General features: G+C 32.0%; 1 protein-coding gene across 4 annotated transcripts in view; it reads left to right on the plus strand.

Moving 5' to 3' along the window:
• Positions 1 to 19,212, plus strand: part of rgs7b (regulator of G protein signaling 7b) — a 51,612-nt gene extending 32,400 nt beyond the window's left edge. The window contains exons 5-19 of one of the 4 annotated variants that reach the window (XR_013782556.1): positions 2,234 to 2,340; positions 5,357 to 5,408; positions 6,551 to 6,615; positions 6,771 to 6,847; positions 7,285 to 7,366; positions 8,313 to 8,387; positions 9,757 to 9,855; positions 11,204 to 11,265; positions 12,083 to 12,193; positions 12,467 to 12,592; positions 13,916 to 14,102; positions 15,546 to 15,635; positions 15,841 to 15,882; positions 16,940 to 16,974; positions 17,930 to 18,482. Coding sequence is in view for 2 of the 4 variants with exons in the window: in XM_079388665.1 (XP_079244791.1) it covers positions 2,234 to 2,340; positions 5,357 to 5,408; positions 6,551 to 6,615; positions 6,771 to 6,847; positions 7,285 to 7,366; positions 8,313 to 8,387; positions 9,757 to 9,855; positions 11,204 to 11,265; positions 12,083 to 12,193; positions 12,467 to 12,592; positions 13,916 to 14,102; positions 15,546 to 15,635; positions 16,940 to 16,960 (1,154 nt within the window). In the remaining 2 variants the exon portion in view is untranslated. Of the gene's footprint in view, positions 1 to 2,233; positions 2,341 to 5,356; positions 5,409 to 6,550; positions 6,616 to 6,770; positions 6,848 to 7,284; positions 7,367 to 8,312; positions 8,388 to 9,756; positions 9,856 to 11,203; positions 11,266 to 12,082; positions 12,194 to 12,466; positions 12,593 to 13,915; positions 14,103 to 15,545; positions 15,636 to 15,840; positions 15,883 to 16,939; positions 16,975 to 17,929 lie in introns of all 4 variants that reach the window. The other 3 variants (XR_013782557.1, XM_079388665.1, XM_079388666.1) reach the window with 3 other exon arrangements.
• Positions 19,213 to 19,392: the final 180 nt, after the last annotated feature.

The raw sequence follows: 19,392 nt of genomic DNA on the forward strand, positions 1-19,392 counted from the left end.
ATGTTCAAAGAAAAGTAATATTCTGAAAATCTGATTTGTCAAAAGTAACAAAGCAGAAGTAGTTTGCAAAATGATCAAATGAAACATTCCTGTGATGTTTTCTCTAACATTCAAATAGACAAAAAAAATAAAACTTTTTTAAACATTACAAAAAAATGGTTTTGAACATTCAGAAATAACGTTTTCATAACTTAATACATTTACAAAACTTTCTAATTAAGGTTATAGCTAACTGAAATTAAAACTAAAGCTACAAAAAAAAATTTGTTGCTTGAAATAAAATAATAAAAAAATATATAAGTATAAAATATAAAAACTTAAACTTGAATTATTTAAACTCGTTGCCAAGTTAACATTTCTCATTTTCACTAATGAACTAATGAAAGTATACAGACATTAAAAAAAAACGAAAACTATTAAACTAATAAAAATGACAAAACAAGCAACAAAATTGCTGAAACTTTAATACATATATATATATAAGTGCTGTCAAACGATTAATCGCATCCAAAATAAAAGTTTTTGTTTCCCTAATATATGTGTGTGTACTGTGTTTATTTATTATGTATATATAAAGAAACACACATGCATGTATATATTTAAGAAAAATATGTTATGTTTATATATTAAAAATATTTATATATAATATAATAATATAAAAATATAAATGTATATATATGAATATATTTTCAAAATATAAACTGTATGTGTGTGTATTTATATATACATAATAAATAAACACAGTGCACACACATATATTAGGGAAACAAAAACTTTTATTTTGGATGCGATTAATCGTTTGACAGCACTTGGAAAAGTTATGGAAATTAATAAAATCTTAAAAAGCATGGAGACTTTTATAATGAATATAAAGTTATGTTAAGCTCTTAAATATTTTATTGGGTAAAAATTGCTGAGAGATTATATATATATATATATATTAATGTATTATATATATATATATATATATATATATATTATATAAGTGTATTATATGTGTATTATCTGTATTAACAGTGATGAGTGTGAATGACTAGTACAGTCAACTGAGGAAACATGACGTATGTAAATCTGCGTAAGTCAGATTCAGATCCGGCTCCGTTTGCGCTTCATTTGCAGTGCATTATAGGAAGTGTGTGTTGGTCTGGCAGCAGGTGTTTCTGTGTCTGTCTCTCTCGAGACCCGAGGACATACTTTGTCTTTCTGTCTCTCTGTGACCTTGTGGAAAATAGATTCAGTGATACGGCTCAACTGCTCCTCCTGAGGGTCCTTCACATCTTTAAGAAAGCGCTGAATTACACTGAACTTTCAGAAGAGACTCCAGTAGAAAAAAACATACAAGAAACTTGATCAGTGCTTCTCAACCACGGCTTTAAATTATTTAAAATGAGACAAAATAAACATTAAAATAAGCTAAAACAACCAAAATATTTATAATAAATATTTATATATATTTTTATTCAGTATATATAATAAAAATATAAATATAAAATAAAAATAAATCAAATTTATTTGAACTGTTTTCACCCTCTTTCTTTTGAAGAACCAGGATTCTCACTGTCTTGGAAAACTGGGATATATTAGAAAGCCTTGTTTTAAAAGGGATTCCTAGACCTGGAAATTCATGGAAGTGAATCATATCTCAAAACACCATTGACATTTTTATAATGAATATACATTCTCCTAGTTATGCCAAGCTTTCATCATGTAGAAATTGTGAGTAAAAATATTTTAAAAATTGTTTTCCAAAAGGAAAAGTAAATGCATTAGTTAAAAATAACAGAATCCAGCTCTTAAAACTTTTGAAATACAGAAAGTGAATTATTAAAATTATATTTTAGTTACCCTTTTAAATAATAATAAATAAAAATGAGACGATTGCAACTCCTGCAATCAAAGACAAGCTTCTCATCGGAAACATCCCAAGAGCTCCAGTTGTGTGTGTGTGTGTGTGTGTGTGTGTAAATGTCCTCACAAGGATAGTAAAACCTGACATTTTTCACATTGGGGAAAAAATTATTAAAAATAGTGAATGATGTTTATCTGAAAGTGTAAGAATGCAAACAAGTTTTCTGTAAGGGGTAGGTTTAGGGGATAGATTATATCGTTTGCTCAGTATAAAAGTAATAGAAGTCTATGGAAAGTCCCCACAATTCACAGAAACAAACGTGTGTGTGTGTGTGTGTGTGTGTGTGTGTGCGTGCGTGCGTGCGTGTGTGTGTGTGTGTTGCAGTGGAGGCTCTTCATCTGGGGACGCTGATGGCGGCTCACGGTTATTTCTTCCCCATATCAGACCACGTTCTCACACTAAAGGACGATGGAACCTTTTACCGCTTTCAGGTGAGACGCTCTGAGATTCTGATTGGCTGAGAAACTCCTGACCGTCTGAAGACTTCACATTTGTGCATCATTCCCTAAGTGTCGACTTGATGAAACATTATCATTCATATTCTGATTCATACTCAGATCCATAACGCCATTCACATTCTGATTCATATTCAGAGTCATAACGTCATTTATATTCTGATTTAGGGGTGTGCAGTATGACAAAAATTCAGTTTCACGGTATGAGTTAATTTATTTCACCACTTATTTTGTACCGTCATACCGCCCAGCCCTATTCTAATTCATATTCATGTTATAGTCTGATGCATATTCACAACGTCGTTTATATTGTGGTTTTTATTCAGATTCATGATGTCATTCATATTCTGATTTATGACGTCATTCATATTCTGATTGGTATTCAGATTTATGACGTCATTCATATTCTGATTCATAACGCCATTCGTATTTTGATTCGTATTCAGATTCATGACGTCATTCATATTCTGATTCGTATTCAGATTTACGACTTCATTCATATTCTGATTCGTATTCAGATTTATGACTTCATATTCTGATTCGTATTCAGATTAATGACGTCATATTCTGATTCGTATTCAGATTAATGACGTCATTCATATTCTGATTCGTGTTCAGATTCATGACGTCATTCATATTCTGATTCGTATTCAGATTCATGATGTCATTCATATTCTGATTCGTGTTCAGATTCATGATGTCATTCATATTCTGATTCGTGTTCAGATTCATGATGTCATTCATATTCTGATTCGTATTCAGATTCATGATGTCATTCATATTCTGATTCGTTTTCAGATATGACTTCATTCATATTCTGATTCGTGTTCAGATTCATGACGTCATTCATATTCTGATTCGTATTCAGATTCATGATGTCATTCATATTCTGATTCGTGTTCAGATTCATGATGTCATTCATATTCTGATTCGTGTTCAGATTCATGATGTTATTCATATTCTGATTCGTATTCAGATTCATGATGTCATTCATATTCTGATTCGTTTTCAGATATGACTTCATTCATATTCTGATTCGTGTTCAGATTCATGACGTCATTCATATTCTGATTCGTGTTCAGATTCATGACGTCATTCATATTCTGATTCGTGTTCAGATTCATGATGTCATTCATATTCTGATTCGTATTCAGATTCATGACGTCATTAATATTCTGATTCGTATTCAGATTTATGACGTCATTAATATTCTGATTCGTATTCAGATTTATGACGTCATTCATATTCTGATTCGTATTCAGATTCATGATGTCATTCATATTCTGATTCAGATTCAGATTCATGACGTCATTCATATTTTGATTCGTTTTCAGATATGACTTCCTTCATATTCTGATTCGTGTTCAGATTCATGACGTCATTCATATTCTGATTCGTATTCAGATTCATGATGTCATTCATATTCTGATTCAGATTCAGATTCATGATGTCATTCATATTCTGATTCAGATTCAGATTCATGACATCATTCATATTCTGATTCGTATTCAGAATTATGATGTCATTCATATTCTGATTCATATTCAGATTTATGACGTCATTCCTATTCTGATCCAGATCCATGATGTTATTTATATTGTGATTCAGATTCAGATTCATGATGTCATTCATATTCTGATTCAGATTCAGATTCATGACATCATTCATATTCTGATTCGTATTCAGAATTATGATGTCATTAATATTCTGATTCGTATTCAGATTTATGACGTCATTAATATTCTGATTCGTATTCAGATTTATGACGTCATTCATATTCTGATTCGTATTCAGATTCATGATGTCATTCATATTCTGATTCAGATTCAGATTCATGACGTCATTCATATTTTGATTCGTTTTCAGATATGACTTCCTTCATATTCTGATTCGTGTTCAGATTCATGACGTCATTCATATTCTGATTCGTATTCAGATTCATGATGTCGTTCATATTCTGATTCAGATTCAGATTCATGATGTCATTCATATTCTGATTCAGATTCAGATTCATGACATCATTCATATTCTGATTCGTATTCAGAATTATGATGTCATTCATATTCTGATTCATATTCAGATTTATGACGTCATTCCTATTCTGATCCAGATCCATGATGTTATTTATATTGTGATTCAAATTTATGTCATAGTCTGCATATTGACAATGTCATTCATATTCTGATTCATATTCATCATTTCATTTATATTAAGATACATATTCATGATTCAAGTATTTATTTTCATGATTTAATTCATATTCTGATACATATACATGCCTTTCATTTTCTGATATACATTCATGTTCATTCATATTCAGATACAAATTCTTCATTTCATTATTCATATTTATGATTTCATTCACATTCTTATACATATTCATGGTTTTATTCATTTTTTAATACAAATTCATGATTTCATTTTTCGTATTCATGATTCATATTTCCTACGTATTCATATTCATGATTTCATTATTGATATTTATTGATTCATTCATATTTTACACATTCATATACACTATATTATTCATATTCTGATGTTACATATCTCTATTTATATTCCAATACAAATTCATATTCAAAAAGTAATTCATGTTCTAATGCATATTCATATTCATGATATTCACATTTTTATTCATGATTTTAGTATTCATATTCAGGATTTCACTGTTCATATTCTGATACATATTCATATTCATGGTGTCATTAATATCCAGACACATATTCATGATTTTATTCTTTGTATTCATAATGTTATTGATATTCAATGTGTGAATCGTAATGAGTAGGTTTGAGGTCAAATCATAACTCTACACATACAGTGAGATTCTTGAGGATTCTGAAATGAAGCATTCATCATGTGTCTGTAATGTTCATTTGGCCACATCATTTTCCTGTGTAGTGAATGTGATTCATATGTGTGTCTGTGTGAGATCTGAAATAAACATTGAGTCCTCATTGTCTGCTGTGTTTCTGTTTTCTGTTTATCACAGACTCCGTACTTCTGGCCGTCAAACTGCTGGGAACCAGAAAACACTGACTATGGTAAGAGTGTGTGTGTGTGTGTGTGTATGGACTGTATTTGTGTTTTATCCTCCTCTGATGTTCTTGAGCACTGTCGTCCTGAAACACGAGAAAGTGTCGGACCAGATCAGGCCAATCGATCAACAAACTGTACATGATGTTCATCAGAGTCCTCAGTGACACACTTCAGCTCTAATTAGACCTGTCCATTGATTATAATCTCCATCCAATTAAATATATGATATGATAATTCAATAATCAAATGAAAATCCCCTAAATGAAACATGCCTTTCCTGCACTGACTGCAGAAGTCTTGTTTTAATTTTATTAAAATTAATGATAATTTAATGAATATTTTTAATATTAAATTTTATTTATGAATATTAAATTATACTTGAATACAATTTATTCAATGTTAAAATAATTCAATAAAATAAATCATATAATTAAAACAATTACATCACTTCAGAAGTAAATCAATGTTCAGCTTTTATAGTTTTTTTTTTTTGGTTTGGTTGGGTTTTTTAAACTCACAAATAGAAATTTGTAAATATTTGCATGACTTTTTAAGACTTTATAAATTTTTCTAACTTTTTCTGATCTAGAAATCACAATTTTAAAATTACACTTTTAAATATATATATATATATATATATATATATATATTGCTCACAAATAGCAATCTCTCAGCAATTTTTACCCAATAAAATATTTAAGAGCTTAACATAACTTTATATTCATTATAAAAGTCTCCATGCTTTTTAAGATTTTATTAATTTCCATAACTTTTCCAGGTCTAGAGATTAAACTTTTACGATTCCCTCATATATCCATATTTTCCACGACTGAGAATCCTGATTCAGAAATAAATGACTGTTGTTAAGTGAAAGCATTAAAACAAGAAATACAAGATTAGTTTACATCTTTTTTTCTTAGTTGTTTTTGCTTATTTTAATGCTCCCCTGGACGAGAACCACTGCATGTTTATGTGTCTGAATGTGTGTGTCTGTGAATACTGTAAAGCTCATTCAAATCTGAATCTCATATCAGACCCCTGAAGCTGTCTGTTTCAGTGCAGTGAAGCATCTTCAGGTTAATACTGCAGACGCATGCAGATAATTACTGCTGATAGTGTCTCTCTCTCTCTCTCTGTCTGTCTGCAGCGGTCTACCTCTGTAAACGAACCATGCAGAATAAAGCTCGTCTGGAGTTGGCCGATTATGAAGCTGTGAGCATCTCTCTTTTCTGTTTGATCTGGATTAATGAAGATCTCACTCTCCAGAACATCTCATTCTGTCAATAAACAGGATTTATCATCTGAAGTGTGTTTGATGAAGTCAGATGTGAGGATTTGCTGACTTTGTGTGTGTGTGTTTTCCTCAGGAGAGTTTGGCGAGACTACAGAGAGCTTTTGCACGGAAATGGGAGTTTATATTTATGCAAGCAGAAGCACAAGCAAAGTGAGTGATCAGATCTCAGATCAGATGCTTGAGTCTACATCTCTGTGTGTGTGTGTGTGTGTGTGCACGTTTTTGTGACAAATGAGGACATCAATGTGTATAATGACACAGGTATTACAAGGTGAAGGTGACTTTTCAGGACATTGACCCATGTCTCCACTTTTCAAAACGCTTATAAATCATACAGAGTGAGGTTTTTGGGGGAAAGTAGAAATACACAAAGTCTCCTGTGAGGACTAAGTTTAGGTGTAGGGTTGGTGTAGGGCAATAGCACACACAGTTTGTTCAGTATAACCATTACGCCTATGGAGAGTCCCCATAAACCACAAAAACCAACATGTGTGTGTGTGTGTGTGTGTGTGTTATTGTGAGTGTGTGTGTGTATGAGTGTGTGTGTGCGCGTGCGTGTGCTCACATCGCTTTCTCTCTCCCGTCAGAGTGGACAAAAAACGGGACAAGATCGAGCGGAAGATCTTGGACAGTCAGGAGCGGGCCTTCTGGGACGTTCACAGACCTGTGGTGAGTTTGAGTTCCATCACAGGGAATAAATAAACTCGCATTTAATCACAAATAAGAGTTGTGATATACATATAAAATAAAATATCCGTCTTGAGATTGTAATAAAAAAGTTAATTAAACACAAAAATAAATGTAAATTTTTTTTTTTTATAATTTTGTTTTGCATAATAAATTTAGCATAATTAAGCATAATTGTTTACAGTATTGTTAATATCCAATTTATTTTGTCTGAAAACATTAAATGTGATATTGAAATTAACATTTGGAAAAATGCTTTTTATGTAGTAGATAAATGTCAAATAAATATATATTAAACTATTAAATATGACTTTTTAGTTGTTTTACCACTTTACATTTTTTAGTAATTAAATGGAATTTTATTTAAAATAGTGTTAAGATTTTTTTTAAATATGTACTGTATGAAACCAACATTAAAACAAACATTACTAAGATTTTTAAGATGTTTTATGTTTTTAAACTTATTTATTTATTAGTTGTTTTTTATAAGATTGATCCTTTTCAGGATCTCAGGCACTTATTTGAATTATGACGCTGCTCACACACACACACACACACACACACTCACACAAACACACACACACACACACTCACACAAACACACACACTCACACACTCACACAAACACACACACACACATTTACACACACAGGTGTGTCTGTCTGATTTACAAACTCTGGCTCCACAGGGACGCTGATTCAGTTTCTGTATAATGACTCTGATTAATGAATGATAATATGGTTAATTACTCACGTCTGAACGGAGTGTGAGCGACTACAGTACTGCATTACACACCTGTCATGACAAACACAAAACCTTCATCATTAAAGAATACTTAAATTACCTGGAACTGTAAAAGTATTATAGTGTTAATGGAAGTTTATGAATATTCATGACCTGTGTGTGTGTGTGTGTGTGTGTGTGGCAGCCTGGCTGTGTGAACACGACTGAAGCCGACATAAAGAAATCCTCTCGGATGAAGCAGCCACACAAAACACGGAAGGTAAACACACACACACACATTTACGGTATATATAAGTGTCATGTTCCTGCCAGAAACTAATCTCGGGGCTGTTCACACACGTCTAAAAGCGTGAGATGCAGCGCTCAGGAATGGTTTTAAAAAAGCTCAGGACAGAATGCCTCCTCCGCCATGATTCGGTCTAATAAAACAAAAGGTTCTACTGTAAACAAACGTTTGCAACTCTTGCCCCGCCTCCAGTGTCTTCTGATTGGTCCTCTGTTCTGGAACTGACATTAATGAGCGGCGCTGCGTGTAAAAGTTGAAATTCTTTAAACTCGACACAGTTTCTTAAAAGCACTCTGCTCATGTGTGTGACGCTACAAAAGATGCAAGACATGAGCGCAACAGTTACGTCTGTCTACACTGTAAAAAAATAAAGTTTTTTACTGTAAAAAATATGCTAAAAAGTAGCAAAATTTTAGGGTTTACGGATTTAACTTAAACTTACAATTAAAAAACATTTTCCATTACCTGATATAATGTTAATATACCAAAGTATTGAAGTACTGAAATCTGTTTTGTACCTTTGTAATACACTGATAACTATATATATAGATTTATCGAAGGTGCACAATGTCATTCACACAAACACTAAACACCATCATGCTAACACGTGAATCTGAAATATACAATAAACATTAATTTAACAACATTAGCTGTAACCTACGACCCTAATAAACATAACTCATAAGAAAAAACTTAAAAACAAAGACTAAACATCAAATTTAAAATGCAACGCAGGGAATTCTGGGAACGTCGATTTACGGATTTTCACTGTAAATTTTACATTCTTTTTCACTTTCAAAAAAGGTATTTTACTGTAAAATTACATTAAATGTCTATTACAGTTTTTCACCGGACACTTGCATATCATTGCTCTTTTGTTGATTCTGGTTGCTTCTATTGTCCTCATTTGTAAGTTGCTTTGGATAAAAGCATCTGCTAAATGACTAAATGTAAGTACAACAGGGGAACTTACCGTTAACCATTTAACAGGTTTTTACTGTAGCATTCACAAAGATTTACCGTTAAAATCACAATCATTTTTTACAGTGTAGTGCATGTTTACTTAGAAAATCAATGGGAAGTTGCACATGGAATGGAAAAATGTGTTCTGTGTGAACGGCCCCTTTTATTATTCTATATAAAGTGACGGGTCACAGTTACATAACGTTTATTGCAGGTAAATGTGAAACAGATGATGCCACAGTAATCATAAAGCTCTGTCTCATAAACGCTTGTACTGACGATACAGAAGAGATGGAGTGTGTGGAGTCAGTATCACAGTGCTGGTGTGTGTGTGTGTGTGTGTGTGTGTGTGTGTGTGTGTGTGTGTGTGTGTCTGCAGTCGGTGTACGGTCTACAGAACGACATCCGCAGTCTCAGTCCCACTCACACGGCCACACCGGAGGTCAAAGAGCCCACAGAGGACGAGCTACGCAACCAGGTGACTTAACGAGGACAGATGCTGTGTTTGAGAAAGACATGCACAACTGCTGTGTTCTGGGTCGTGCGCATGCATGCAGTATGTGTGTAGTTGTTTTAAATTCATACTAAATATTAGCAAAAATAAAATGGCATAAGGAGATACAGTTTTCAACAAAAAATTTATAATAAAGTGTTTTTAAGATCAAAACTCAAAACAAGACAGACAATCAATGAATGAATTAATTAAAAAATAGTAATACATAATAATAATAATAAAAAATTCAGCAATAAATTTCATAATACAAGGAAATAAAATCATTTTAATGCTTTTTTAGAGCTTCTGTCATGACATTCTCAAAAAAAAAATCAGAACAAAACAAAGACATACAATAAATAAACAATAATACATAAGTCAATTATATATTCTAAGGAAATAAAATCATGTGTGTGTGTGTTTATATTTTATTGTTTTGTTTTTAATACAAAACACAGTAATCTTTGGTAGTAGTATTTGTTAAAAACCAAACCCTGAAAAAACAAATCAGGACCAGATCAGAATCAAAACAAGACAGACAATGGATAAATTAATAAATATGTATAAAAATAAAAAAGCAAAACTTCTACAGAAAATTATATATTACAGGCAAGGAGATAAAAAAAATGCGTAATAATGCTTTTTTTTATATATATAAATTTTTCAGAAGAGCTTCTGACATGACTTCCTCAAACAATCAAGACGAGACATAAAATAAGATACAATACATGAAAAAACTATTACAAATAATACATAAAATAAACTAATAAAAAAGCTAAATAATTGCTATAGTAAATTATATATTATAAGGCAATAAAATAATTTTAATAATATTTTTATATTCTTATAATATTATACTTTCTTTTATATTTTATATATATATATTATTTTTATAATTCTGACTTTCATTTTTATAGGGCTATTTTATAAGGGCTTCTGGGAAGTATATTAAATCATATATAAACAGAGGACAGATTTAATGAATCTAATATTTTATATTATATTGTATTGTTTTTGTTTTTTTTAAATATAAATAAGAACACATGAGAGCGTCTTCCTCTTCCAGTCTGGAGAAAGCAGAGCGATGCAGACGAGTGACTTATTTATGAGATTTAACACCGACTAAAATTAGCCTGTCTTCACATTAAATCTTAATGACACAGTTTTTATGAGCAGCTCAGAGCTGTACAGTGTGTGCAATCACACACACATATTATATTATATAGTAGTTCATGTTTCTCTATTCATTTTCAGTGCTGATATGTCATTTATAGAACCGTTCCTGTGATTAACAACCATGTCATCAGATCTGTGCTCATCTGTTCTCTTCCAGATACAGCACTGGCACGCGCAGTTAGACAGACACCGCTTAAAAATGTCCAAAGTTGCAGAGAGGTGAGCTCACTTTATCTGAATTTACTCAATATACACTAGTGCTCAAAGGTTTGGAGTCTGTATGATTTTAATGTTTTTGAAAGAAGTCTCTTCTGCTCACCGAGGCTGCGTTTATTTGATCAAAAATACAGTAAAATTGTAAAATATTATTAGAATGTAAATCAGCTGTTTTCTATGTGAATATGTGTTGAACTGTAATTTATTTCTGTGATCTGCAGCTGTATTTTCAGCATCATTACTGCAGTCTTCAGTGTCACATGATCTTCAGAAATCATAATAATATACTGATTTACTGCTCAACAAACATTTCACAGGATTCACAGATTAATAGAAAGTCACACTTTATTTTAAGGTCCAATTCTCACTATTAACTAACTATTAATTATGAGTTTTGCCTCAATAAACTCCTAATTTGCTGCTTATTAATAGTTAGTGCGGTAGTTGTTAAATGTAGGTGTTGGGTAGGATTAGAGATGCAGAATATGTTTTATAAGCACTAATAAACAGCCAATATGTTAATAATAGACATGCTAATAAGCAGCTAGTTAATAGTGAGAACTGATCTCTATTCTTGTGTTACTGAAAGTCCAAACAGCATTTATTTGAAACAGAAATCTTTTGTGACATTGTCTTTACTGCCACTTTTAATAAATTTAACGTGTCCTTGATGAATAAAATATTAAGTTCTGTCAAGAAAAAAATATATACATATAATAACAAATATAATAAATTATTATTATTTAAATAATAATAATAATAATATTTATTATTATTATTAGTAGTGGTATTAATATTATTATTGTAAATCTGCCTGTAGTTTGTTGAGTTTCTCGGAGCAGTATATGGAGTACGATCCGTTCTTCACAACGCAGGAGCCGTCGAACCCCTGGATCTCTGATGATGTCACTTCCTGGGAGCTGGAGGCCAGGTGTGTGTGTCTCGTTCTTTAGTGATTTTACACCGCAGATGATTTTAGTTGTTCTGCAGGAGCTGCACTTTCATTCAGCGTCCTGTCTTCATCTGTTTCTCGTTCCTGTTCTTTGAAGGGGTTTAAATGATTATTACTCTTTAAAAACGAGCTCAGTGTCGTGAGGCGAAGCTGTCAGCCTTCAGAAGAATCACATAATAAGAGGATTGTTTAGAAGATCAGCGTGTGAGTCTGACAGAGGAATAACCCATCTCTTCTCTCTCTGTGTTGCAGTAAAGAAGCCGGACAGCAGCGAGTAAAGCGCTGGGGATTCTGCTTCGACGAGGTTCTGAAGGATCCGGTCGGGAGAGAGCAGTTCCTCAAGTTCCTGGAGTCCGAGTTCAGCTCCGAGAACCTGAGGTAAAAACACCAGCCTTCAGCTTCAGACCACTCTGATGAGAAAACAGGAGGATGATGATGATGATGATCAGAGATGAAGAACACGAGTCTGAGCAGAGAAACTCAGCAGCACCATCTGCTGTCCATTAACATGATGTTCATAATATCTTCATGCTTCATCTACCTAACCTATCCCTAGAGCTAGATATAATATATTTATGCAATAATATAAACAATCATGCAGATGAAATTTGCAGGTGCACCAACTTTTTAGTACAAAGGGTCAAAAATCAAACTTGATTGAGGGCCGTGGGTCAAAGGTAAAATGTTGCTTTACATCCAATTATATTGCATTAAAATACAATTTAAATAATTAAAAAGTAAAAGTTGTATTATAATGTAGTTGGATATATTAAAATTGATTACATTTTTAGCATTTTTAAATAATCAATCGAAAAGTGTTTCATTACATCTAAGTATATTATATATATGTATTACTTTTTTAATATTTTTAAATAATGAAACAAAAATTAAGTATTGCATTATTTCCAACTATATTATATTAAAATATATTATTTTTGTAACATTTTTAAACATATATCAACAAGTAAATTTGGCATTATTTCTAGTTATATTTTATTAAAATATAGCATTATTTTTTTTAAACAATTTTAAATAATTAATTAACCAACAACTTTGCATTATTTCCAACTATATTAAATTAAAACATTATTTTTTTTACATTTTAAAATAATTAAGTAATTTTTGCATGATACCCAACTACTGTATATTATATTTAAATTGTATAATTTATTATATTAAAATTGTTAAACATTTTTAAATAATTAAGTCAATTTTGCATTAATTACAACTATATTAAATTCATATGAATCCATTTTTCTATATTTTAAATAATAATTAAAAATGTAAATATATTTTTTTAAATGTTTAATAAAAAAAAAATATTTATATATATATTAAATTCTCTTGTATTGTTAAATGCAAAAAATAAGAATATAAATAAGAAATTAAGATATTGTTCAGTGGTATGTTTTTTCCCCTCTGGTCCTGGTTTGTTCTGCTGGTCTCTGCTGGTCTCTGGTTTGTTCTGCTGGTCTCTGGTGATCTTTGGTGGTCTCTGCTGGTCTCTGCTGGTCTCTGGTTTGTTCTGCTGGTCTCTGGTGATCTTTGGTGGTCTCTGCTGGTCTCTGCTGGTCTCTGGTTTGTTCTGCTGGTCTCTGGTGATCTTTGGTGGTCTCTGCTGGTCTCTGCTGGTCTCTGATGGTCTCTGCTGGTCTCTGATGGTCTCTGCTGGTCTCTGGTGGTCTCTGGCGGTCTGTGCAGGTTCTGGCTGGCGGTGCAGGAGCTGAAGAAGCGTCCGATCCGTGAGGTTCCCAGCAGGGTGCAGGAGATCTGGGAAGAGTTTCTGGCTCCTGGAGCTCCGAGTGCCATCAACGTCGACTCCAAGAGTTACGCCAAAACCACGCAGAACGTCAAGGATCCCGGCCGATACGCTTTCGAAGACGCTCAGGTCTGAGTTCTACTGTTTTTACCTGACTTGTGTTACGGCCTGGAATTAAACCACAAATATATTTATGTATATGTAAAAGCACATACATGCAGTATATATATTGAAAATATTTACATGTATTTACAAAAATTTATATTAAGTAAATTTTACTACTTGTTTTTTTTTCAGTGTACAGTTTAACGTTGTACTTTTTTACTTTTACTCAAGTGTGTTTTTGGCCAGATTCTTGTACTTTTAATTGACTACAACTTTCACTGAGTATCTGTACTTTTACTTGAGAATGATTTTTGAGTAGTTTTCACACCCCTGATTGGAAGAGTGCACTCAATCATCAATGAATTGGCTTTAGCTGGAAAAATGACTCTTTGTTATTGTCCTCTTCCATTATTGACAAACTATTTTGCTGTTTAACCCTTGTGCATCAATAAAAAAAAGTTACACATTGGTCCATAGTAGACAAAAATGTCCATGTCAAAAAACTGTCATAAAAATTTGAAACTTGGGAGCACAGATTTAAGTTTGGCATATTATTGCTGAAGTAAAAAGAAGTTTAAAAAGTGAAACCAGAAAAAGTTTATGAAAATGCTTTATGAACAACATTTTATATAATATATATATATAAACCTGCTAGAAAATCTAAGCCATAAATCTAAACAAGTTGTGTTCCAAATTTGAGGTTGATATCTCAAAAAATGAGCTTTCAGTAAGATTTTGTTTGGGTGCAGTACCAAATTTTCCCCATTAGATGGCAGCAAAACTCTGCTGGTGACACAGTGCTTGGGTTTGTGATTTGTAGTGGAGTTTCTCTCTCTCAAATATTACAAGAACACACATATACACACACAATTTATTTTTTTATGACACACATGCAAACCACACTCTGACATCCATACCAACACACCCACACGGCATTATTTATCCAATTAGCTCTATAATATGCAGCGGCAGAAAACAGGAATATAGCGAGTATTTGCTTTATAGACCAAAAAATGGCACCATCTGGTAAAAAATAGTAAAAAATACAATTTTGAAGCCTTGCCAACAGAATGAAAGCCTATTAACAAAAACTGCATCATTTTACAGTTAAACGGCACTGCGATTAAAAATAGCAGTTTTAATGGGTTTCAATGGGGACATTTTTGTCCAAAAGGTCCTGAGAGGAATTATTTTTTTTGTACCTAGTGCAAAATAGATTTATTAAAGGAAATGGGGGTGAAATAGTATAATTCCAATAAAAATACACACCTGAGCCAAAATGTATGCAGCTGGCAATAACACAGGCAAAAATGGTCAAAAAACAAAACTGAAAAGGACAAAAAAGTCCAAAAGGTTGCACAAGGGTTAATACTGTTAAAGCTGCTTTGACACAATCTGTATTGCATAAAGCGCTGTAGAAATAAAGACTAGACTTCTGAAATGGTTCTTGTGTTTGTCCTTGATCAGGAGCACATCTATAAGCTGATGAAGAGTGACTCCTACAGCCGCTTCATCAGATCCAGTGCCTACCAGGAGATGCTGCAGGCCAAGAAGAAGGTAAAGCCTCTGAAACGACTGGAAACGGCCATCTGATGCTTCTCAGGGCCATATTTCTGTCCTCAGTCTGCTTACGTTGGTTTTATTTGCTGTCTGTTTTTTGCATTATTTCTATTAAAACACCTGGTTTCTGTCACGTTCTCTTTTGTTTTGCACGTGTTTCTCTCTGTTTCTTTTGCTCTGTTGTGTGCGTTTTGTTTTGAAGTGATCAAACAGGAAGTACTGGCGCTGGATTTTCTGTCATGTGGTGAGTTTTGGCAGACGGATCTGTTTTGGGAGATATAGACAGGGATCTGTGACATGCTGGAAATTACTACAGAAAACCATTTCAGTCTCTCAGACACATTTACAAAATGTAGTGCATGATAAAGATTGTGGTTAGTAATCTAATCGGTTACATTACACATTGTTGGATTACTTTTAGATTACTTTTGACCCAAGTAATTTAAGTAATTTAATTTTTTTAATTGATTTATTTTATTTTATGTAGTTTTTATAGTATAGTATTTTATTAATAATAATTATGTTTTCATTTTATAAAAATGAAATACAAATATTTAATTTTTATACATTTATATATTTTTTATTTTTTTATTGTTTACTTTTGACCCAAGTAATTTAAGTAGTCTTTTTTTATAGATTTTTATTTATTTTACTATGTAGTATTTATTTAGTATTTATAGTATTTTAATTTTTTGTATACACATTTATTTTTCAATTTTTTAATCTTTTTATTTTTTATTTTTGGAAAGCTCTTTAAATTACAACTGTGTATGAAATAAACGTGGCTTAAATGTGAAAATGTTGTTCCATAAAGAGAAATAAAAATATTCCATTCTTTATCAAGAACATGAAGGGCATTAAATTACATTAAATTAAAAGAAATGAATAATTTCAAAATTACAATAATTCCTAAAACGATGAAATATTTGATTTATTTATGCTGTTCGGTCTGTGTTTAATTCTACAAACATAAATAAGCAATAGTCCTTTTAGAAAGGAAAATGTAAAATAGAAAAGTAAAAGAATTCGGGAGAATCAGTGAATTATTAATATTTTATTGCCAATTTGTGAATATTAAGTGATCAATAACAAAGTAACTGTAATCTGATTTTGAGTATTTTTTAATGTAATATGTATTTAATTATTGTAATCCAGCACAATCTCTCCGTTTGTAAAAATCAATACTGTTTATAATAATTAATCTGTAAACTACTGGAAGTAAATGTGGAACTAGATACTGAACATGATTTAGAATTCAATGTTTCTTTCATGTATTGAACTCTTTCTCTTGTCTTTCACAGAAAAGCAAGAATCTTTTCTAGGGTCTGAATCACAGGTGAGACCAGCCTCAGCATACTTTACATTATCTAAAATATCAGAAGATGAATAATGAACTGAATGATTATTTCATCTTCTCCACAGTGTCTCATTATAGTGATAAAATAATGTTAACTATGTGATTAAATGATAATAATCTGCCAAGTCAAATTTCTTTGTCTATCTCTTTTCATAATACAGATTGTTTTAAAGCAGCTCTACAGAAATCACGATGTTAATAATATCTTAATATCATATCGTCACATTGATCCGATTAGAGCCAGACAATAATAAGTCACAGTTATGAGGATATGAAGAATCAAGCAGTTGAGATTTGCTGTATATGGCTTTATATGAGGGAACTGTATGTATGTGGATAACGTTGACACAAGTGTATATATTACAGCAGCCTGACCACAACGTGAATACAACTCAAGTCTTAGTTTTTAAGAGTGGGAACAGAAGCGAAGTAAAAGTGAAGTGGGTGAAGCGAGTAAACATTAAAGAGATTTTTTTTTTTTGAAGAGTAACAATATTCTTGGTAACATTTTATGATAAAGTTCCATTCACAGTTTAATTCTACATTTAAGTACTGAGTAATATTAATTAACTACATGTACTTACTTTAGGGTTTGGTTTAGGATTACTAGCATGTAATTATGCATAATTGTTATTATAATAGTAAGTACATGTAACAAGGACACCTTAAAATAATCAACAAAAAAAATTGGGGAACAAAAAATGTTTTGTGAAGAAAGAAAATTGAAGAGAAAATTATTATTATTTTTTTTTTGAAGAGAGTAAAAATATTTTTGAAGAGAAAAAAATTTGAAGCGAGAAGAATTCTTGATGAGAGAATAATAATGTTAGGACTGCGGCTCAGGACTTTTTTTCCTTTCCCCCGTTGATATTTGAGAACGAGCAGAGAAACTGAATTACACTGATTCTGATGTTTGTGTGTGTTTCTCTCTCAGATACATGAATGCTGATCGTTATAAAGAGCAGATCCATCGCTGCATGAGCAACACACTTCTCCTGATTCTGGAGCTTCACACGGACTTCAGTTCAGAAAGACATCCTTCATTCAGAACATTTGCACTTCCACCTCATCTGAGCTCTTATAGTTATTTTTATATCTCAGAACATGTTTTGTTTTCTGCCAGCTTTGCTTCTGTAAATGTGTACAGATCCGGAGAATCAGAAACACATCAGCGCTCACACCATCACAGCCGTTTGATTCAGACATCAATGTGTTTGGATGATGTACAGTGTAATGGACGCTAATAATAATAATAATATTTGGCCATCTGTACATTAAACATGACCCAGCATCCATACGGTAATGTTCATTTCTGGACTCATAAGATGATCTGAGATCTGCGCCACACAGTATTTCATTTCTTCAGAAAACGACTGCGATCCAAAGATTCTCTGCAGAGAAACGGCTCATCCGGTCTGGGTTCTTGCATTTATGATATAGATTGTGTACATAAATCCAGAGTTACATAAATAAAGAGACTGGAGATTAAAAGTGACTCGGTGAATCATTACGAATCGTTTGTGTCGTTCTGAACAGCAGAGTCTCAGCGGGTTTCATTTCATTCTCAGAAGAAGTTTATTTTGATGTTCATTTTTCTGCCACGTCATTTATTAAAAGCTTGACATTGCTAAATTATATCTTGACTTTTAATTTGTATAATTTAAAACATATGCACAATATTTTATAACAAATTCATTCATAATTTCAGAAATTGATTCTTTAAATCAAAACACTTCCCTCTGCTCAGACTATGATCAATAAATGACAAGATCAGCTCATGTTTAACACAATTTATGGCATAAACGAGAAATGTTCATTTCAGTTTAGTAAATGTAGTTTCTTCTGTTTGTGTTACTACATCATTCCCATAATTCCATTTGTTTTCGTCATCTATGTTTCTAACATTTTGAAACAGATCAAAACATGAGATGTTCAAACTCTAATCATGTAAGCTAAATTCTGTTCATACTAGAAATCTGAGATGTTTAGCACTTGAAAAGCTCTTCTAGATCTCATTTCCTTCATTTAAATGCCTTCAGCGTAACAGGTCACATGCACATATATATATCTATATCTATATATGAGAAACAGTATTGCTTAAGCATTTGACATTCAAGTAATTAAAACTGCAATATAGATTTTTTTATCCTTTTACAAAAAATCAACAACAATATAGAGTGGAACTGAAACATATTTAATAAACTACTGTCATAAATTATGCCATTTACTTGGAGTTTTTTTTAAACCTTCTTCCATGACTGAAGTCAAGAGATCTGGGATGATGCACATTAATTAACATTACATCAATTTAAATAACGTGCATCATCCCAGATCTCTTGACTTTAAAGGGGAAGTTCACACGTCACAGCAACAAACAGCTCGTGTCCAGCAGGTGTC

The sequence above is a fragment of the Barbus barbus genome (genome assembly GCF_936440315.1).
Source record: "Barbus barbus genome assembly, chromosome: 32".
In the NCBI taxonomy this organism is placed as follows: Eukaryota; Metazoa; Chordata; class Actinopteri; order Cypriniformes; family Cyprinidae; genus Barbus; species Barbus barbus.